This window comes from Mycteria americana, chromosome 5, assembly GCF_035582795.1.
Source record: "Mycteria americana isolate JAX WOST 10 ecotype Jacksonville Zoo and Gardens chromosome 5, USCA_MyAme_1.0, whole genome shotgun sequence".
Classification (NCBI taxonomy): domain Eukaryota; kingdom Metazoa; phylum Chordata; class Aves; order Ciconiiformes; family Ciconiidae; genus Mycteria; species Mycteria americana.
In genome coordinates, this window is record NC_134369.1 from 38,083,784 (window position 1) to 38,100,898 (window position 17,115).

At 38.8% G+C, this 17,115-nt stretch overlaps 1 protein-coding gene across 2 annotated transcripts; it reads left to right on the forward strand.

Annotated features, from left to right (window-relative positions):
- The first annotated feature begins 224 nt into the window (after positions 1-224).
- Positions 225-16,606, forward strand: KATNBL1 (katanin regulatory subunit B1 like 1). 2 transcript variants are annotated; one of them, XM_075503020.1, is made up of 10 exons: positions 225-366; positions 8,559-8,686; positions 10,291-10,331; positions 10,706-10,988; positions 12,408-12,526; positions 12,706-12,756; positions 12,841-12,930; positions 13,501-13,590; positions 14,018-14,111; positions 15,695-16,606. In XM_075503020.1, exons 2-10 carry the CDS (start codon positions 8,573-8,575, stop codon positions 15,725-15,727), a joined length of 915 nt encoding a protein of 304 aa, XP_075359135.1. In that variant the 5' UTR covers positions 225-366; positions 8,559-8,572; the 3' UTR covers positions 15,728-16,606. The 2 variants fall into 2 exon arrangements, with proteins under 2 accessions (XP_075359135.1, XP_075359136.1); XM_075503021.1 differs by lacking the exon at positions 225-366 and adding an exon at positions 623-852.
- The last annotated feature ends 509 nt before the right edge of the window (positions 16,607-17,115 follow it).

A 17,115-nucleotide genomic window follows, 5' to 3' on the forward strand; every position in this document is an offset into this window, starting at 1 on the left:
CTGACTAGCGACCCTGCTAAACACGGAGGCAGCGGCCTAAGCAGCTTATCTAGCAGCCCCGCCGCAGCAGGCAGGCAGGCAGGCAGGCGGGGCGAGACGAAACGAGACGAGACGAGAGGCGGCGGCATCCGCCGCCGGCGCGGCGGGCGCGCTCCCGGCCCCTGGGAGGTGCCCGCGGCGCGGCCGCCAGAGGGCGCCGCGTGCCCGCGCCGCGCGGCGCGGCCGGTGGGGCGTGGCGCGGCGCGGCCCAGCATGCAGCGCGGCGCCGTTTGAATGGCGCAGGCTCCGGGCGCTGGGCCCCGGCGGTAGGTCTCCGTGGCTCCTCCTTCCCCTCGGTGTGGCCCGGCCCGGTACCATGAGCAGCGGGTGAGTGAGGGGGAGGGTGAAGGCTCTCTGGGCCGCGGCCGAGAAGCTGGCGCTCCGGGCCGGCCGCGGGCGGGGTCCCTAGGGGCCGGGGGGCCCTCTTGGCCCGGGGCGCGTCTCCGGCCGCTGAGAAACCGGGGCGGGAGGGATCTGCGGCGAGGCCTTCCACCTCCCTGCCTGCCGCCGGCTCTGGCGGAGTGGGGCGGGCGGCGCCGTCCGGGCCGCGCTCTGCCTCGCCGGGGCCAGGTGCGGCTCCGGGGTGCCCCGCCCGGCGTGCGGGGCGGGGGCTGCGGGAAGGCTGCCGCCGCCCGTGGGGGAGCGGGGCTGCCTCCTTCCCGCTCCCCGCGCGGTGGGACGCGCGGCGGCCCCTGCCAAACCTCCCCTGCCCGGCACCCCTGCCTGCGCCGCCCAGCACCCCGGAGACCTCTGCTGCGCCGCTGCGGGGGCACCCTCACGCCCACCGGCCGGCCTGCGGCACAGCTGTCTTCGGTACTTGCAGTCTCCAGCGAGCGAGTTCTGGCAGTTTTGTCTTTTTCTAAAATGGTGACATCAGCCACAACTCAAAGCAAGCGTGTGCAATGGTACATAAATGCAAGGAGAGTAGGAAGGGTTTTAGTGCTGCCGAAAAGGAGGATGACAAGCTGGGTGTGAGGCCTGCTGATGGATTTTATTCCCTGGGTGTGACAGATTCCAGCGGGAAAAACGGGGGGGGGGGGGATTGGTGGTGGTGGTGGAATCTTCAGATACTTGAAAATCAGATCCTGTATTAATTACTTTGTTAAAAGGCCTTCAGATTTTTTTCTTCCACTGTTGTGCTGGTGTAGTTTGGCATGTTGTTGAATGTAGATCTAAAATAAAGAAATTCTGGATAGTGAGATCTGTTAAGGAGAGAGATTGGGAGGTAGTTTTAGAAACTTTTTGTTGCTGTTACTGTAACATGCTGTGCTTTGGAGCAAGGTTAAGTCAGTTTGCTTAAAAACAGCTTTCTTCCATATCTTCTTGGAACATGAATTTTGCTTTTCCCCCTCCCCTGGTTTTTTGTTACTTCTATTCTCTGCCTGTAATCAGGGAAGGAAAAAAAGGATAGTTACCCATGTTTAGTAGAATTAAAGCATAACAGAAGGCAGGTTAGTGCCTCTCTTGATTAAAATGTTTGTATTATTATTTCATTGAACTCAAGTTACCATTTGGTTGAATTCCTAAACTTTATAACTCAGAAGTTCATTATAATATCTTAGAAATAATATCATTAGTGTATTTTATATGCATATATTTAAAAAATCATACATGTGAGTATATGATGCATATGTATTATTATAGTAGTGTGTATATACTCTCACCCAGTTTTGAAGCTTCCCTTTTCAATGTATTTCTATTGAAATCATTTAAATAAGATGCTTTTAAAAAAAATTTTTGTGTGTTGGTTCCAGGTAAGGAGCTTGTGTATGAATTAAGAAGGCTTTTTAAATACTATAAACAGACCACATTCAATAATAGAACTGTATTTAAGGGTAACATAAAAGAAGTCGTGTGATCCCAAGCAATGTGAAATGTAGTCACAGACTATGTTCAGTCAAGTGGGGATGTGGTGAGTACCCATGCCTCCACTAAGTTTGGAGCTTGAGGCGTTTTTCAATATGCGTCTCTCTGGGTTTGAATTTAAAGTTCTTGTTGCAGGTTTTTGAAGCTGTTTGGGTTGAGCAATGAATAGAAAAAAATGTACTGTATTTAATTTTATGAGTAGTTTCTTAAAACTTGTTTAAGATATTAATGTGGGAGCTTTGGTGTATTGGATCTTTATTTCCTATATAACAAATCACAGATAATTTTAATAATAGAACTTTTCTAACCTTACTATTCCTGGAGTGTTCATAAGTGAAAATCAACAGGTAAAAGCAACTTTTCATTAGTGAAGGATGACTTTAGAAAGGACTAAAACACTGGCAAGTAGTATTACTTTATGGCAGCTTAACATATCTGTAAATGGTACCTCCAGATGCAGAAAACTGGGTACTTGTTTATTTTACTTTTTTCTAGAAAATATTTTTTTCCAGAATGTGCATAAGGTCCAGCTATTAGGCTCTTAGGCTAGCTCCACAAGGAGAGCTAATTCACACCTGGGTTCATCCTCAGTAAACTTAACCGAACCCTGACTTGTGGTCATTTTCAGAGGTTTGTTGTGACTGCTTGTGCCAGTGGGCCACATACAAATTCCATCTGTAACAGTAATAGGAAAATTAGCTTAAATTGTAGGAGTAAGGTAACTTACTTTAACTAGTTACTCAAATAGTATTTGTCTTTACTGCAAATTTGATATAATTCCTGTAATTTTTGTCCACACATGAAACTTTAAACTGGAACAAATGGCTTGACAGGTATAGCATGTTAAAAAATTGTGTCTTGCTGGCATATAAGACATACTTTTTATAGTGTCACAGAAAAATTTTGCATTAACATACTCCTTAAAATCTTGAACTCCACTTTTTTTAAGATAATTCAATATTTAATACCTCCTGAACTGTCAGAGCACAAATTACTAAAAAAGGAGTTTAAAAAAAAAAAAACAACCCAAACTGTTTCATATTCAAAGGATGTGGAAGCCATCTAAAACTGAGACAGATGGATTCTGTAACATTTGTCAGAGTTAAAATGAAAGGAAATTATGCCAAGCTTGCAGAATCTCTTCTACATCATAAGATAGTGCTAATTTATTTTTGTAGACAAATTACACTTTTGGAAGTAAATTTGGAATAACCATTCTTGGAAGTTTCTCACGAGCATTTTAAATCTGTTAATAATTAGTGAAATTAGTTGACCATTACTGATTCCCTGATGTATATGTATTTTGAATGCTTTCAAAGCATGAACTCCCCTCCTTGGGGAGTAACAATTAACTCTTTCATCTGAGTCTAATATTGTCAACCTTGAACTTGCACTTGATTTAATATGGAGTGGGGGAGAATCACCGGAACATCTGTGATGGTTAGTGTATGTGGAATGCTACAGCAAAAAATAGCTGTTAAGAATTTGGACAAACAGTAGGACAGGAAGAATGTTTTAAAGAGTATTTACTGATGACTTAAGAAATCTAGCTATTTTACATTTGCTTTGCTGTCATGCAAAGTACTCCAGTCTGTGTTCTGTAAGAAATTAATGTTAATACATGTGTAGATTACATAACACACGAAGAAAAGTTTGTCCCTCTCTGGGGGCTGTGCCCAGAACGTAGGATGATGGGAGGGAGTGGCAGAGTTTGTTAATACTTGCCTTTGATAGATATGCACTTGAAAGCTTTTTAGTGCTGACTTTCTTTGCTTGATTCTGGTGTGACTTGAAGAGTTGTATTGCATCTGGGAGAGATCAGAGTTGAAAATAGCAGTAGAGCCATCAACAAAACTTTGCGCAGGTACTGTCTATTGACTGTGGGGACAAATGAGCTGACTTATCAGGATATATGGCTGCTGTTACACTAGTCCTTCTGTTTCCTGGAAATTGAGGGGAATAAAAGGGGGAGGAAGGAGGGTTGGCGTCTGCTATGAGAAGTCACCCATGGGATGCGGGAAATTGGTGGAATGTGACCCTGTCATCTTAATGAAATTGTGCATCTCCGTTCAGATTTGCAGTCTACTTTGTTACAGTTGTCAGACAGTTTAGGCTTGTATGATGAAGGGCTAAGGCAGAGCTGAAGGGACTTGCATTCTATCCGTAGTTTTATTTTTAAAATTTTGTAAAGCAAAGGAGTCGCATTGGCCTTAATGAAATGGTATAACAGATTGTTTTGAACAAACACGCTAGCTGTACTCATCACAAGGGAATAGTGAAAAATTCAAGAAGTTAAGGTTAAGTTGTTTGATCTCATAAATTAGATACTAAGGCCAGTTTAAAAATCCTCCACACATATCCCAAAATAACAGTGGTTGGTAGTGTCTAATTAGCTATCCCTAGATGATATCTGATAGTAGATAGGAAGTGAAAGTTGTAAAGAGCCCTGTAAAGTGCCTTTAATCCTCTAGCATTTGTCTTTTTAATTGCTGGCCAGCTAGTATTTTATCATGTGTTACTAAGCTTTTGGAAGCAGGTTTCTTGAGATGTGGACTAAGTTTATTGTAGGAGTATTAGGTTTGGATGTATCAGATTCTTCTGCTTGTGTTCTGCTCTGTGTTTGTGCTACCTGGATTGTGTTTCTGTATTTAATCACTTTCAGTGTATTTCTTTTTTATGAATTTGCACAGTCTACTCTGGAACCCATGTCAACATTTGGGTCAACAATATCCTGTGGCAAGTTCAGCTTGATTATAATTTGCACAAAGAGCCACCTCCTTTTTTTTAGTTTTGAGCTTTCGTTCAGCTAGTGTCTTTTGCCCCTTCATTATTATATTGGGCAAGACAGTGAACAATCTCTATGCAACTTTTCCAAGCCATTCATTTTGTAGGCCTTTGTCTTATTTCCTCTCTCTGGTATAAGCAGCCTCTTTTCCAGACCGAAAAGGCCTGATCTATTTGGTTGTTGATTGTATGGAAGGTATTCCATACCTTTTTTTAACTTGCCTTTGTCTGAGCTCTTTTTTACTTTACTCAGAAGTCTTTTGAGGTTTTTGGTTTGTGTTTGGTTTTGGGTTTTTTTTTTCTTTAAGGGAAGAGGACTAAGCCTGCACTCAATATTTGACATACACGCACAAATTATTTCTATACGCTGTCACAACACTGTTCTGTTTATTTTTCTAACTATTTATTGATCCATATGGAGCACTGAGCAATCCAAATGATGTAAATTAAACTGTCATATATCCAGATCTTGTTGTGGGTAGCAATTATTAACTGTGATTCTATATGGGAACCCAAAATTTCCTCATGCCTGTGGGCACACAGGCTTTGGTTTGTATTAATCTATAATCATTGCTTCTGCTTATGTACATCACAGTCCTTATCTAGTTCTTCAGTTAGCCCTCATCTTCAGTGTCTGGTATAACTTTGTATTGTCAACAGTCTTTGTCATTTAACTACTCCTCTCCTTTGTGAGATAATTTATGAATATATCAAACAGCATAAACCAATGCAGATTTTCTGCAGGATTCCTGTGGCAGCCTTCTTCAGTGTGGGAACTGCTTAAACAGTTTATCACTGTTTCTTAGCTACTTCTCCATGCAAAAACTTTCCCTCTTATCACTTGGTTGCTTAGTTTCCTCAAGAGATTTAAGTGAGGGACTTCTGGAAGCTGTTTGGAATATCAGGTAGAGTCTATCATTTAGCTGTCCTTTATCCATGTTATACTACTTTATATTCTCAAAGAATTTCATTAATTTTGCAGGGCAAGACTTGCCTTCACAATGGCCGCGTTGAATCTTTCCCAATGTATTATTCGTTTGTGTCCAGTAATTCTATTCTTGATTACATTGTTTACTAATTTGCACAACAGAGATGTCAGTCAGGATCTTCCTTGAGGCCATCTTTAAATACTGACTGTATTTTCCACACATGATTTCTTTAGGTGCTTTGTCTGCTTTAAGGGAGAGGTTCTGCACCTTGGTTAACACCACAGCTATTTCGTTACTGCTTATATCTTCACTGCTGCTTCTGCATCATCAGAGACCCTCACAAAACAGGTTAAACTATGGAAACCTCTCTAAACTGTAGGACAGTGAACACAGACATAAGGATTTTACTTCAGTTTTACTTTACTTCATCGGATGTTCCTTTATATCTCATCATCTGTTGGCCTTTTGGGTTTCTGTTCCCAGTCTCTAAAGAAAGAATTGATAGTTCTGTTGTCTTTTCCTGTTTCAACTGGGAGGCTAGGGGGCATTATGTTCTTACATCAAATTTGTCAAAGTGTGTAATTCTCTTCATTTTTCTCTTGGACATGTTCAACTTTTTGTAGGGAACTTGTTTCCCTCCAGGATAATATCTCTCCAGTTCAGATATCTCCAATTCAGGTATTTTGACGTATTATCTTAGGCTCTTTAGAGCCCAATATTAAACACTGGTATGCTAATTGAGTTTCCTTGGTAAGACACTTCTTTCTAGCCTTCTGATATTTTACACTTTTCTTAAGTAAAAAGCATTCTAGTTTAACACTGCTGTCTTATGTTGGAGATCAGATTCTCGCTAACTGCTTAGCATGAAAGCGGAGGATAGTTTGAGATCATTTATTAAACAAGCAAGTAAGGAGAGGTCACTCTTCTGCATGAAGAATTGTAAGCTGTCAGTGTGTCATGGGAGTAGTCACAAAAATGATTCTTCAGGAACAGAGATTATGGATTTTTTTAGCATCTGATGGGATGATTCTATGGGGTTTAGCTCTGGTGGTTGCAGGTTGGCCTCCCTGTTCTTCTGGAGTTTATTGCTTTTCCCTCAGCAACATTCTCAAACAGGGGATGCAAAAAAAAATCAAGGTTTTTCCAAGTCGTCCTACCTTTCTGCCTTCATCATTAGCCTGAATATAAGTCTGGGTTTTTTTGAATTTTAGGGTTTTCGGGTTGGGCTTTTCTTTAAAAGTTCAGTCGTTTGCCTTTGTGTTGTGCTCCAAGTTCAAATTTTAATGTACAGCCCATTTTGAGTCAAAATAGTTGTTTAAACTGCTCTAATAAGCAGAGGAGAAATTGTTTGTTGTTCTTGTGGTTTCTTCTAAACTTCAGGGAAAAAAATACTTTTTTACTATTTATTTATAAGCCTGGTGACTGGAAGCCTTGGAAGCATGGAGTGCTCACAAGTGACAATTATTGTCACCATCCCATAATATGCAGGGAAAGAGTCCAGTTAATGAACCAGTCTTAAGCCAGCCTTGTATCTTGAAAAGTGCGGACCACCATCTGTTAAAGGTCTTGCCCTAAATAATGCTGCCATTCACAATGCTTGCTTAAGTTGTTGGTCTGAGGGCTCCATGTTCCCATCTTACAGGGTAAGGGTTTCTGTCAGTAAACCTTCCTTTTTTTTAGGGAGATCTCAAATGAGTCTTCAGTACTGATCCAGTTCTAAAGAAAACTGAAGCATTTGAAGAATTTTTTTTTTTGCTTCCACTGTATCCTACAATATGGAATTTAATATGCATTATGTGGAGAATACACCTACTTTGTTTTGAGCCTGCCACCTGTTTGTTTTATTTGATGGCCTTTAGCTACTGTATTGAAAGATCTTCTGTGGCTAGTAAGCTGTTTCCCATCTGGCTTTTTCAGTGCTCAGTGTCTTAGTGTTTTAAATCCTGAAGTTCTTAATGTGGGATAAACCTGCTACATAGAGAAAAAAGGATAAGACCGTTGGTACTAAAGGTGTAGGGGAGAGATTGGGGCACTCATGTTGGGACCAGAGTTTTGCCATTTAGGGGAAAAACAGTAAAATTAGAGCACTTGGTTTTTAAAAGTAAGGTAGGATGTCTTGATAAAACTTTTTAAGAATAGTGCTCCATGATGATGTAGTTTGTGAGTCCAGTCTCAAGCAATGGATTTTCTGAATCACTTACACAAAATGCAAAACCATATGTAGAGCTGTCTCAATCTTGGTTTTGATTCTTGTAGAAATATTTGCATACTTCAAGACAAAGTACTTCAGACATCTTCTTACTGGTTAACTGTGGAATAAAGATTTTTTTTTTTAATATGAAAAATAGCCGAAGGTATATGCCAAGAAAAATGGGCAGGGGGATGGATTTGCCAATGAATTAAGGGGAGATATTTTGCTTCCAGTTTTTTACCTTTGATGTTTTGATGAAGTTTGCCTTCTTCCTGAAAAATGGGGATTATTTTTATTTGGCTGCCTTTCCTCACTTGGAAACAGTTGTTGGACCAATTATTTTTCTCTAGGTGGCAGATGAAATTCATAATGTGAGATGTGGAGGAAAGAGTCTCAAACTGCCTTATTCTTGTGCGTATGGCACCCCTCAGTGCAGGTGTACTAAGCTGGTCTGAAAACAAGATCTCTGCCTCTGTTTCTTTGGGGGATGACGACTTGGTTTTGTTCCCTTTTTTTTTTTTTTTTTAGAAAACTAAATGGGAATTTTCAAGTGCTCATCAGCATGTTACTAACAATAAGGCCTCCAGCTAACTTTTGCTAAAGGATGATGTCTTGGATTATTTTGGAATATATTTATGGAACATCTTGCGAATAGTTGAACTGTTTTAACTGGTTTTGCCAGCTGCATTTGAAGAAAGTTGACTGAATGTTTTAGAAAATATAGCTAAATATCTTTCCCTTGAAAACAGGGATTTGAGAGATTATGGCATCTGAAGCCCACAATGTTAGAAAACAGAAAGTACTGCATATTGAAGGTCGTCCCATTGATCTCCCCAGAAAAAGAATCTCTTCTTCCACTAAAAAGATCATGAAGGAGGTAAGTTGTTTCGGTTTTTTTCATGTCCTCTGATGAAACTGAAGTAAACATTGAAACAAGCTCAGAGTCCTGAGCAATCTAAAACTAGAAGCATAGCACTATTGGGCATTTCATGTTCAGATGTGCAATAGAACTTTAGCTTGAACAGCAATTATATTATGAAAACTATGCATTACAATAGGCACAGGCAGTGGCTACACAGATATGTGCATCATATGATCCACGTGAGCAGTAGGTACTGATATGGTTTTATTCACGCCTACTTTTCTGCAGTCTAGCCAAGAACTGTTTCGGTAGAGGAATTCTATCATCAAAAAGTTCTCTCTTGCCAAGAGAGCTACATGGCACAAGTGAGAGGTGGGGTAGGTGAAATACCTGCATTGAAATGGACCTATCATCTTGTTATCATATAGCTTGATCTACCACATTGTCTAGTAATGTGTACTTTTACTGGATTCTTGCCAGTCAGAAACATTTTCTCATAACCTCTTACCTGTGTTACTAGCTGAAGAATAAGTAAGGCAGTGGAGTACAGAGGAAGTACTAGGGAGGTAAACTCACTGTAAGATCACTTCAAACAGTGGTGAAGATGCCAATATCCTGTATGTCTGTCTGTTTATTGAAATTATGGATTAAAACCCACATGATTTTAGGACTCGGTGTTACCAAAAAAAGATCATAGCATTGTTTTGCTGATGTGCACAACATAAATCTTAACAGTAGTATAAATTTTCAAGTTGAAATGCCTGTAGTATGTGAGCATAGTACCTGTTTATATGAAAATACATATTTCTAACTTGAGCATCTTAGTGCTTTTTTACTTTTAATAATTTGTTTACTAATGAAAAAAATAGACCAGAATGTCACCATTGAATTCATCTTCATTACATGAAGTTTTAAAACATTGAAGATTACTGTATAAAATAGTCTTTAGAAATTCATCTTCAAATTGTGTTGCTTAATTTTCAAAGATTTTGCTAATCTGTGTGGCACAACCTTGAATGAATTTTGTGGTTCCTCTGGGATATCACTGTTCTATGCAGCGTAATTGGTATCAGGGTGCTAATCTGTTTCATATGAATGAATTCAGTATAATCAAGCTGGTGTTGTCTACAGCAGTCTTGATTTTTTTGTTGTTGTGCTTTGGTGGGGAGATGTTCTGCTGTCATCCTTCCCAATACTAGCATCTGCTGTATTATGGGCCCTTAAATGTATGTATGAGACAAATAATGCAATTTTGCCATGATTCCAGTAGGCTTTTTATATTAGTCACAGTTTTTAGTTTGCTAGTAACTAAAGAATCTGTCTCTGATGTCACAATCCCATCTCTTGCCAAAGATACCCCGAGCCTATAGCTAACCGTGGTGCTCCAAGGACAGCTGTGGCAGAGCTAGTCCATCTGTAGGTCACTGTGAAATACTTGAAGATTATAGGAAGGCTCACGTAGCTGTGCTTCAGTGCAGAATAGGCAGAGTGGGTGGAAGGGAGGGAATATGTGGTAAACTTAGGCCACGGGAAAGCAGGACTTCTTTTTGACAAACTGTGGGAGTGTTTGAGCCCTTTTAGTAATAAAGCTTTTTTGTTCTCTATTCCATTTCTCCCAGGGTAAGAAATCTCCAAAACAGCTGGCTTCATACACAAACAGGTAGGAGGGCTGTGCTGTGTAGAGTCTGAGTTTCAAGTGAGAGGGAGGCAGGGAGGAAGCAGCAGTTTAAATCTATTACAACACCCAAGCAGACACAAATGGAAGATAGGTCTTAATTTTACTGACAATACTTGGTTCTTGTGTCCACTTCCATAATAATGAGTCTCTGCGTTAATAAAGGCAGAAGAAAAATATTGGTGGTAGCTCTTACTTCTGATAACCCAAATGTCATGAAGGTATGTCTCTGGGATAAAATGTTTTAAGTAACCTGCAAGTTGACTGCTGAATTCATAATGATGTATTTTAACTTAATAACACAAAGTATCAATTAAGTTTAGACCAACATTCACTAAAATACTGCTTTATTATTGCAGAATAACAGTTGGAAAAACGGTGACCAGTCCCCTCTCTCTTTTCAAAGTAGTATATTGTAAAAGAAAAGTTCATTGTTATACTCCAAAGCCTTGCTACAGAAAGAAACAGTTCCCTAAATCTAGGGGCTGTGACATGGCAAATAAAGAAAATGAACTGGCTTGTGCAGGGAATCTGCCAGCAAAACTGCACAACGACAGTCGTACACACTTGCTGAATTCTAGTGACTCTGGCTCGTCTCAAACAGAAGGCCCCTCATCCAAATATAGTGGATTTTTTTCAGAGGTAAGTAGAGTTTAAAGAAACTTTAGTTTAAAATAAAAGTGTTCCTGGTAGTTTCTTTGTGTGGTTAGCTGTGAAAGTTTTCAAAGATATTTTCTTAACATATAGATTGGCTCAGGTCTTGTGATTTGCAGTCTTTATCTGTCAGTTTACAGTGATACAGTTGCTAACGGTGATAGTCCTGCCAGTTTTCCTCATGTTTGTGTCAGCAGAATCTCAGATCTGCCAGGCTAGTCTAGGTTAAAATTGTACCAGCACCAAAGGAAAGCATTGTTTTGACCTGGTTAGGTTTCATGAACTGGCATAATGCATGGCCGCATGCATGTTTATGGAAGTGTGAAAGTGTTAGAGTATGGATGGGAATACGCTAGTGAGGTAGGATAGGACCATTTTCAATAGCAGTATCAGCTTAGCATGTATGAAACTAACTGAAGTGTTTGTATAAGACTATTTCTTGTTAAGATTGCTTGATGAAACCCAGTGAATGCTTGCAGGGCTTCTGAAACTGGCTAAAAGGTCAGATATTTAAATGAAACAGGTTTTGTGACACTGAAGGCCATTTAAGTCCCTTAATGTTGAAGTTTCTAATTCTGTCACTGTAGATGTTTGCTACCCATTGAGGCTTGCAGGTGTTTAAAGTGGGGCATGGCAGGGAAGATAAGATCAAAGACTTATCACCATGCTGTCTTTTCATGGTATTGTAAGTGTGGGCTGCCATGAAGAGAGAACCCTGAGAGTCCAGTGGGCTGGAGGTACAAGTCTGTGGCACTCTTGCACTCCATTTAATTTGATAGTTTCAAGGAAGGAGGAGCAGAATAGCTAGAATAAAGAGGTTGCAGAAAGAAGGGTAAAGAAATGAAGACTGGGGAAGATGCATCCTCTGAGAAACTAAAAGACCAGATCACTGGTCACAAATGACTGTTTAACTGGCTTGAGAGATGTGGGTGGCTCTACAGTGTTCATTCTGATCCAAGATTTTAATAAAATACCTAAACTTCATTCCAAGAACAAACTTTTTCAGAAATCAACCTTTTCTGTCAAAGTTCAGAATAATACATGTAATTACTTGTGTCTAAATTGTTGAAGTTCTCAAAATTAATAAGCATCTAAGTAAAAAGTTCTCAAAGTTGGTGAGAATTATAGGCTGATGCTCATAAATGCTCTATCTAATTATTAGATACCTCTCTTTAGGTATCTACATACCTTATTCTTGTAGCTTTTGGGTAAAGTAGTCTTAATCTATTTGTGCCTCCTTCTAAGGGAAATTTGTGGTTTTAAGGCCATTGTTAGGTGAATTTCTAAAGCTCATCAGCATACAGGTAGGACAGTATATCTTCATATACTAAATTACTGTATTACAGCAGCTTATTGTGTTGTTGCTGGCTACTTGTAAACTACTTTTATATTTTCAAAAATATACAGGTTTCTCAGGACCATGAAACTATGGCTCAAGTTCTTTTCAGCAGGAATCTGAGGCTGAATGTAGCTTTAACCTTTTGGAGAAGGAGAAGTATAAGTGAACTGGTTGCCTACTTAGTGAGGTAAACTGAGTGTCTCATATTCTTAAAGTGGTAGCAATCCCAAATAATGCTGCAGTATTTTTAGGGGTTCCTTAAATATTGTAACTTTGTTCTACTTATTCTTGAAATCATAGGTTGAAGTATATGCTTCCACTATGCTCTACTAGTAACATTTCTGATTTTATTCTTAATGTTTCTAGGATACAGGATCTTGGAGTAGTAGTAGACTGCCTTCCTGTGCTTACAAACAGGTACAGACAAAAAAAAGTGGGGGATATGAATCTGCTATAACCACGCTGAAGTTCAAGCACTTCTGAAACATCTTGGTTTTTAAGTTTACAGGAAGAAAAACCATATATTTCAGTTGGCTGCTGTGTAGATCTTTTGCCTTTAGTGAAATCACTGCTTAAAAGCAAATATGAAGAGTAAGTATCAGTTTTGGATGTTTTCAAAACACTAGTACTTCCTGGCTATGCAGTGCCCTAGAAGTTAATGGTATTTAGTCCTCTGACTCTTGTTCCCTCTTCCCCCTTCTTCCAACCCTGCCTTTCTTAGGGAACACCTACCTGAAGGGGAGCTTTACTGTGAACCTTTCTCCTTTAACAAACCAGTGGTGCAAAAACTCTTTTCTGCAAGGTTAAGGACATGGCGGGGACTGGCTTTGCCCTTCTGCAGGTTTATTTATCCTAAATAGAAAACCAGAATAGTGCTGAGGATTTAGTATGCTTTATAGTGTGAAATCAAGGCAAAGTTTTCAGGCAAAATACCTGAAGAATGTCTGCTTTTTCAATGAGAGCTTCAGTTTACCACTTTGAAAATGAAAACATAGGCAACTATTTAAACTTGCCAATTTGTCTAGATTTTTTTTCTTCCAGAATAGAAAACATGTTGCTTTCTAAGTTGCTTACCAATTTGTCTTGGCACTTTAGCTGACCTGTAGATATTGGAGTGGGAGGAAAAAAAATAAGCATAATGTGTAAAATATGTTGTTACAGATATGTGATAGTTGGTTTAAACTGGCTTCAGGCTGTCATTAAAAGATGGTGGTCAGAACTATCTGCACATACAGAAAAGGCAGAGGATGGGTGAGTATAGTATTGGGAAATACTTAAATGTGTTTCTGTAGCTTATTCCATCTCGATCTGTTTTAACTTTGATCAGTAGGAGCACACCTTATCTACAAGGGGGAAAAACATATACTCATAATTTGAAAGTAAAAGCTTAAAGTACTTAAAATAAGTTCTTGTGTCCTTAGGACACAGGTGGTATTTGGAAACTCACTTTAAGGATTGTCATGTTTTTGGTTTGTTTTTACTGGTGTTTTAATACATGTAGAATATAGTCATATCAGGGGTTATCCAAATGCTGTAGAAGTTGGATCAAAATTTTTCTGATATTGTGGCGATATCTATCATACAGACTAAGTCTATATGCAGTATTAATCATGTATTTCAGTCAAAGTTTACTGAAATGTAGTATCTATGTTATAAAGTGTTGTTCATTCTTTTTCAGAAATATTCATATTTTAAAAAAACAATTAAGTGGATTATGGGAACAGGAGAATCATCTTACTCTGGTTCCAGGATATACTGGTAATATAGCTAAGGTAATCCAGTTCCAGTTGTGTTTAGTAATGAACATAGCTGTATCACTTGCAGTGTTCCTCTCATTTGATGTTATTTACACTAAATAACATGGATAGAAACACCTTTATTTTCCACTAATGCTCAAGTATATTGCACAATTTTTACAGAAGTCTGGGGTGTATTCCCCAGGCTAATAGTAGTGTGGTTTAGAATGCTAACAATGAATTTTTTATCCTTTTTTCTTTCTCTACAGAGAAAGCATCTCCTTAATAATAGAATAGCTAATGGTAATAAGCCTTAAAATTGATGTAAAAAAGGGCCCAGGTGAGTAGGTAGACTGTGAAAGGACAGATGTTTTCTCTGAAATCTGCTGTACCCATTGTTGTAAGTGTAATGCAGCATGGAGAATCTTAGCCCAGCAATGTTGTTGGCATTTGCACGTCAGGTGACTGGGGCAAGTGACAACATACTAAATTCTAAAGCTTATTGCTAACTTAATGCTTAGAAAATGATAAGTTTGTGGAGAGCAGAAGAGTGTCTCCATCTGAAGTGAATCCCTGTTTGCCTTTCTCGGTATGTTGTGGTATCAGTAATATAATGAGGGTGTCTAGTAAATGCATGATTTGCTGCTCGTGATACTCATCTCTATAAACGTGGCTTTCTGAGGTTGAGCACCAAGAGTTACACTGAGTGTCACTGAGTTACACTCAGTTACTGTTTTTCACAAGAAACCTCTCCACATGGCGGGACCTGTTGAAGATAGACAGTGAGAAAGGACTTAAAGCAGACACTTGGTTATATGCAGGATTTGAGTGAACTTGAAAAGAACTTGGAGATTGCATGCTTTACTTGTATCTGAAGGAGCTTTGTGGAATCTATAATTCTATGGCTACAGAATTTGTCACTTTGATGTATCAAGTAAGTTATTTCTTGTTCTTCTGGGACTGCTGTACACCTCTGACTTCAATTTTGATGTCTCTACAAGGATAATTACAAACTTCTTGCAGAGTTTCAGTCAGCAGGGATGCAGAAGAACTCAGTGCTAACTCCAGCTGGTAGAGCAATGGGAGCTTGTCATATAGACCGCCTAGTTCTTCTGGTAGATCAACATAGCAGTTATAGCCAGTGTCTGTTTCTCTAGGATTCAGGTTCCCTTTCTGTTCATTTGCCTACTTCTTAATGTATATCAGGATAGATTGTGACCAAGGCCACCTGAACAAGTCAGGAGCAAAAGGAGTAGTACAAGAATGTTGGAGGGATGGAGTGAAGGAATATCACTCTTAATAAACATGTTTCACATACATTATCTCATGATGATGACTTTCCTGTGCATGCAGGGAGCAGAGGAAAAACAGACTAAATTGATAGCTTTGGAAACTAACCCCACTGTTCTTGCAGGCTTTTAAGTACATAAAGAAATGCCATTGAAAGCATTAATTGAAAGTAATCTTGAAGTTGAAGATAACTTGTCCTGAAGTTTGGTCTAAAAATAATTATTCTTGTATTATGGTCCTGATTGGTTACCCTGCCTCAGACACACAGTTGATGCTATAGCCTTAAGTAATGTGACACATACTTTCTCCTTTTTTTTTTCCCCTTCTAGGATGTAAATGCTTATTTATTACAGCTACACTGACATGATTGGGAAACTGTGTGCTTATGTGGTGAAACAATCCCCTAAAGTATCCCCGAAATATGTACTATTTCTGAAAGCCTTTTGAGAAATACTGGCAGAAGAGAACTGAAATGTCAAGCTGTTCAATGAAACCACTAACAAAATCCTAACCATCTACTTCACATTGAAGTGGAAAAATGTCTAGTAGGAGCAACTTTTACTTCAGTGAGGTGAAAGTGCACTATGAAAACTGTATGCCTTTGCTGCATTTGGGATTCACTCAGTTACTAGGTATTCATTTAAATGCTACTGTATTTTACTACAACATCGCATGAAAGAAGATGAATTACACTGTCATGAAGACAAGACAGCAGAACCAGTTATAAGGAACCAACAAAAGCAATCAGCATTAAGAGCTTTCAAATGTTTCTTTCACAAGAGAACTCCAAAATGCACAACTATCTTCCAATTACATTAAAAAAAAAACTTTGGAATATTCAATTACTTCTATGTTTTAATCAAATTATTAAAGACAGTTTTTGTTTGCACTATTGAGAAACTATACAGCAAAGATGCCTTAATTACTAGTGTTTCAAAAAGCCAATGTGTTAAGACGCAGATAGCTATTATGTTCAGATTGTGATGAAAAACTACAAAAATCAGGGTTTCACATTGTGTAGTTAATGAAACATTGCACATATACAAAAATTCGTGTATGAAAAACATTATAAATACCTGAAGTTAAGCTTGGATAAACAGTTATTGCAAATGTCAGCAGAATGGTGAATTTATGTCTAACAAATGTTTTTATATTGTATGTGGATTTCTAACACAGTAATCTTGTTCTGTATCATTTAAACTACATGCAAATAAGTAAATATATTAAATGTATCTACTGTTTTTTTCCTTTCAAGTTCATAAAAACAATTTCTAGAATAATCTCTTCCACAGTACTTTTTATCATAGATATTTATGTGTATTGTTTGAAATGTTTACAGCCAGATGAGGCCATGTTATTCAAATCACACCCTTTATACTACCTCCTTTAAGAAACTGACAAAGAGCTTTTGCAAAATTAATCAAGTTCTAGCCTGATCAATGATGGCAAATTCATACCAACAATAGCATTGAAAATACAGCTATAAATTCTTTTACTGTCCTATTGCTATCCTGTACTATTTTAATTTAAAAACTATAGCTTAATAGCTCTGAGGGAGTCTTGATTTTAGGCTTGCTCTTGCCTTTTTTTATTTTGTGATTAGGAAGCATGCTTTTCCAATTAAAACTTATGAAGTGCCAGCTGTTGACTTAAAACATAAATATACATGCACAGCATGTATTGCCAAATAGTCAACTTCCTTAAACTAAGTACTTAACAAGGGTTGTTTTCATACCGAGCATTAAGCATA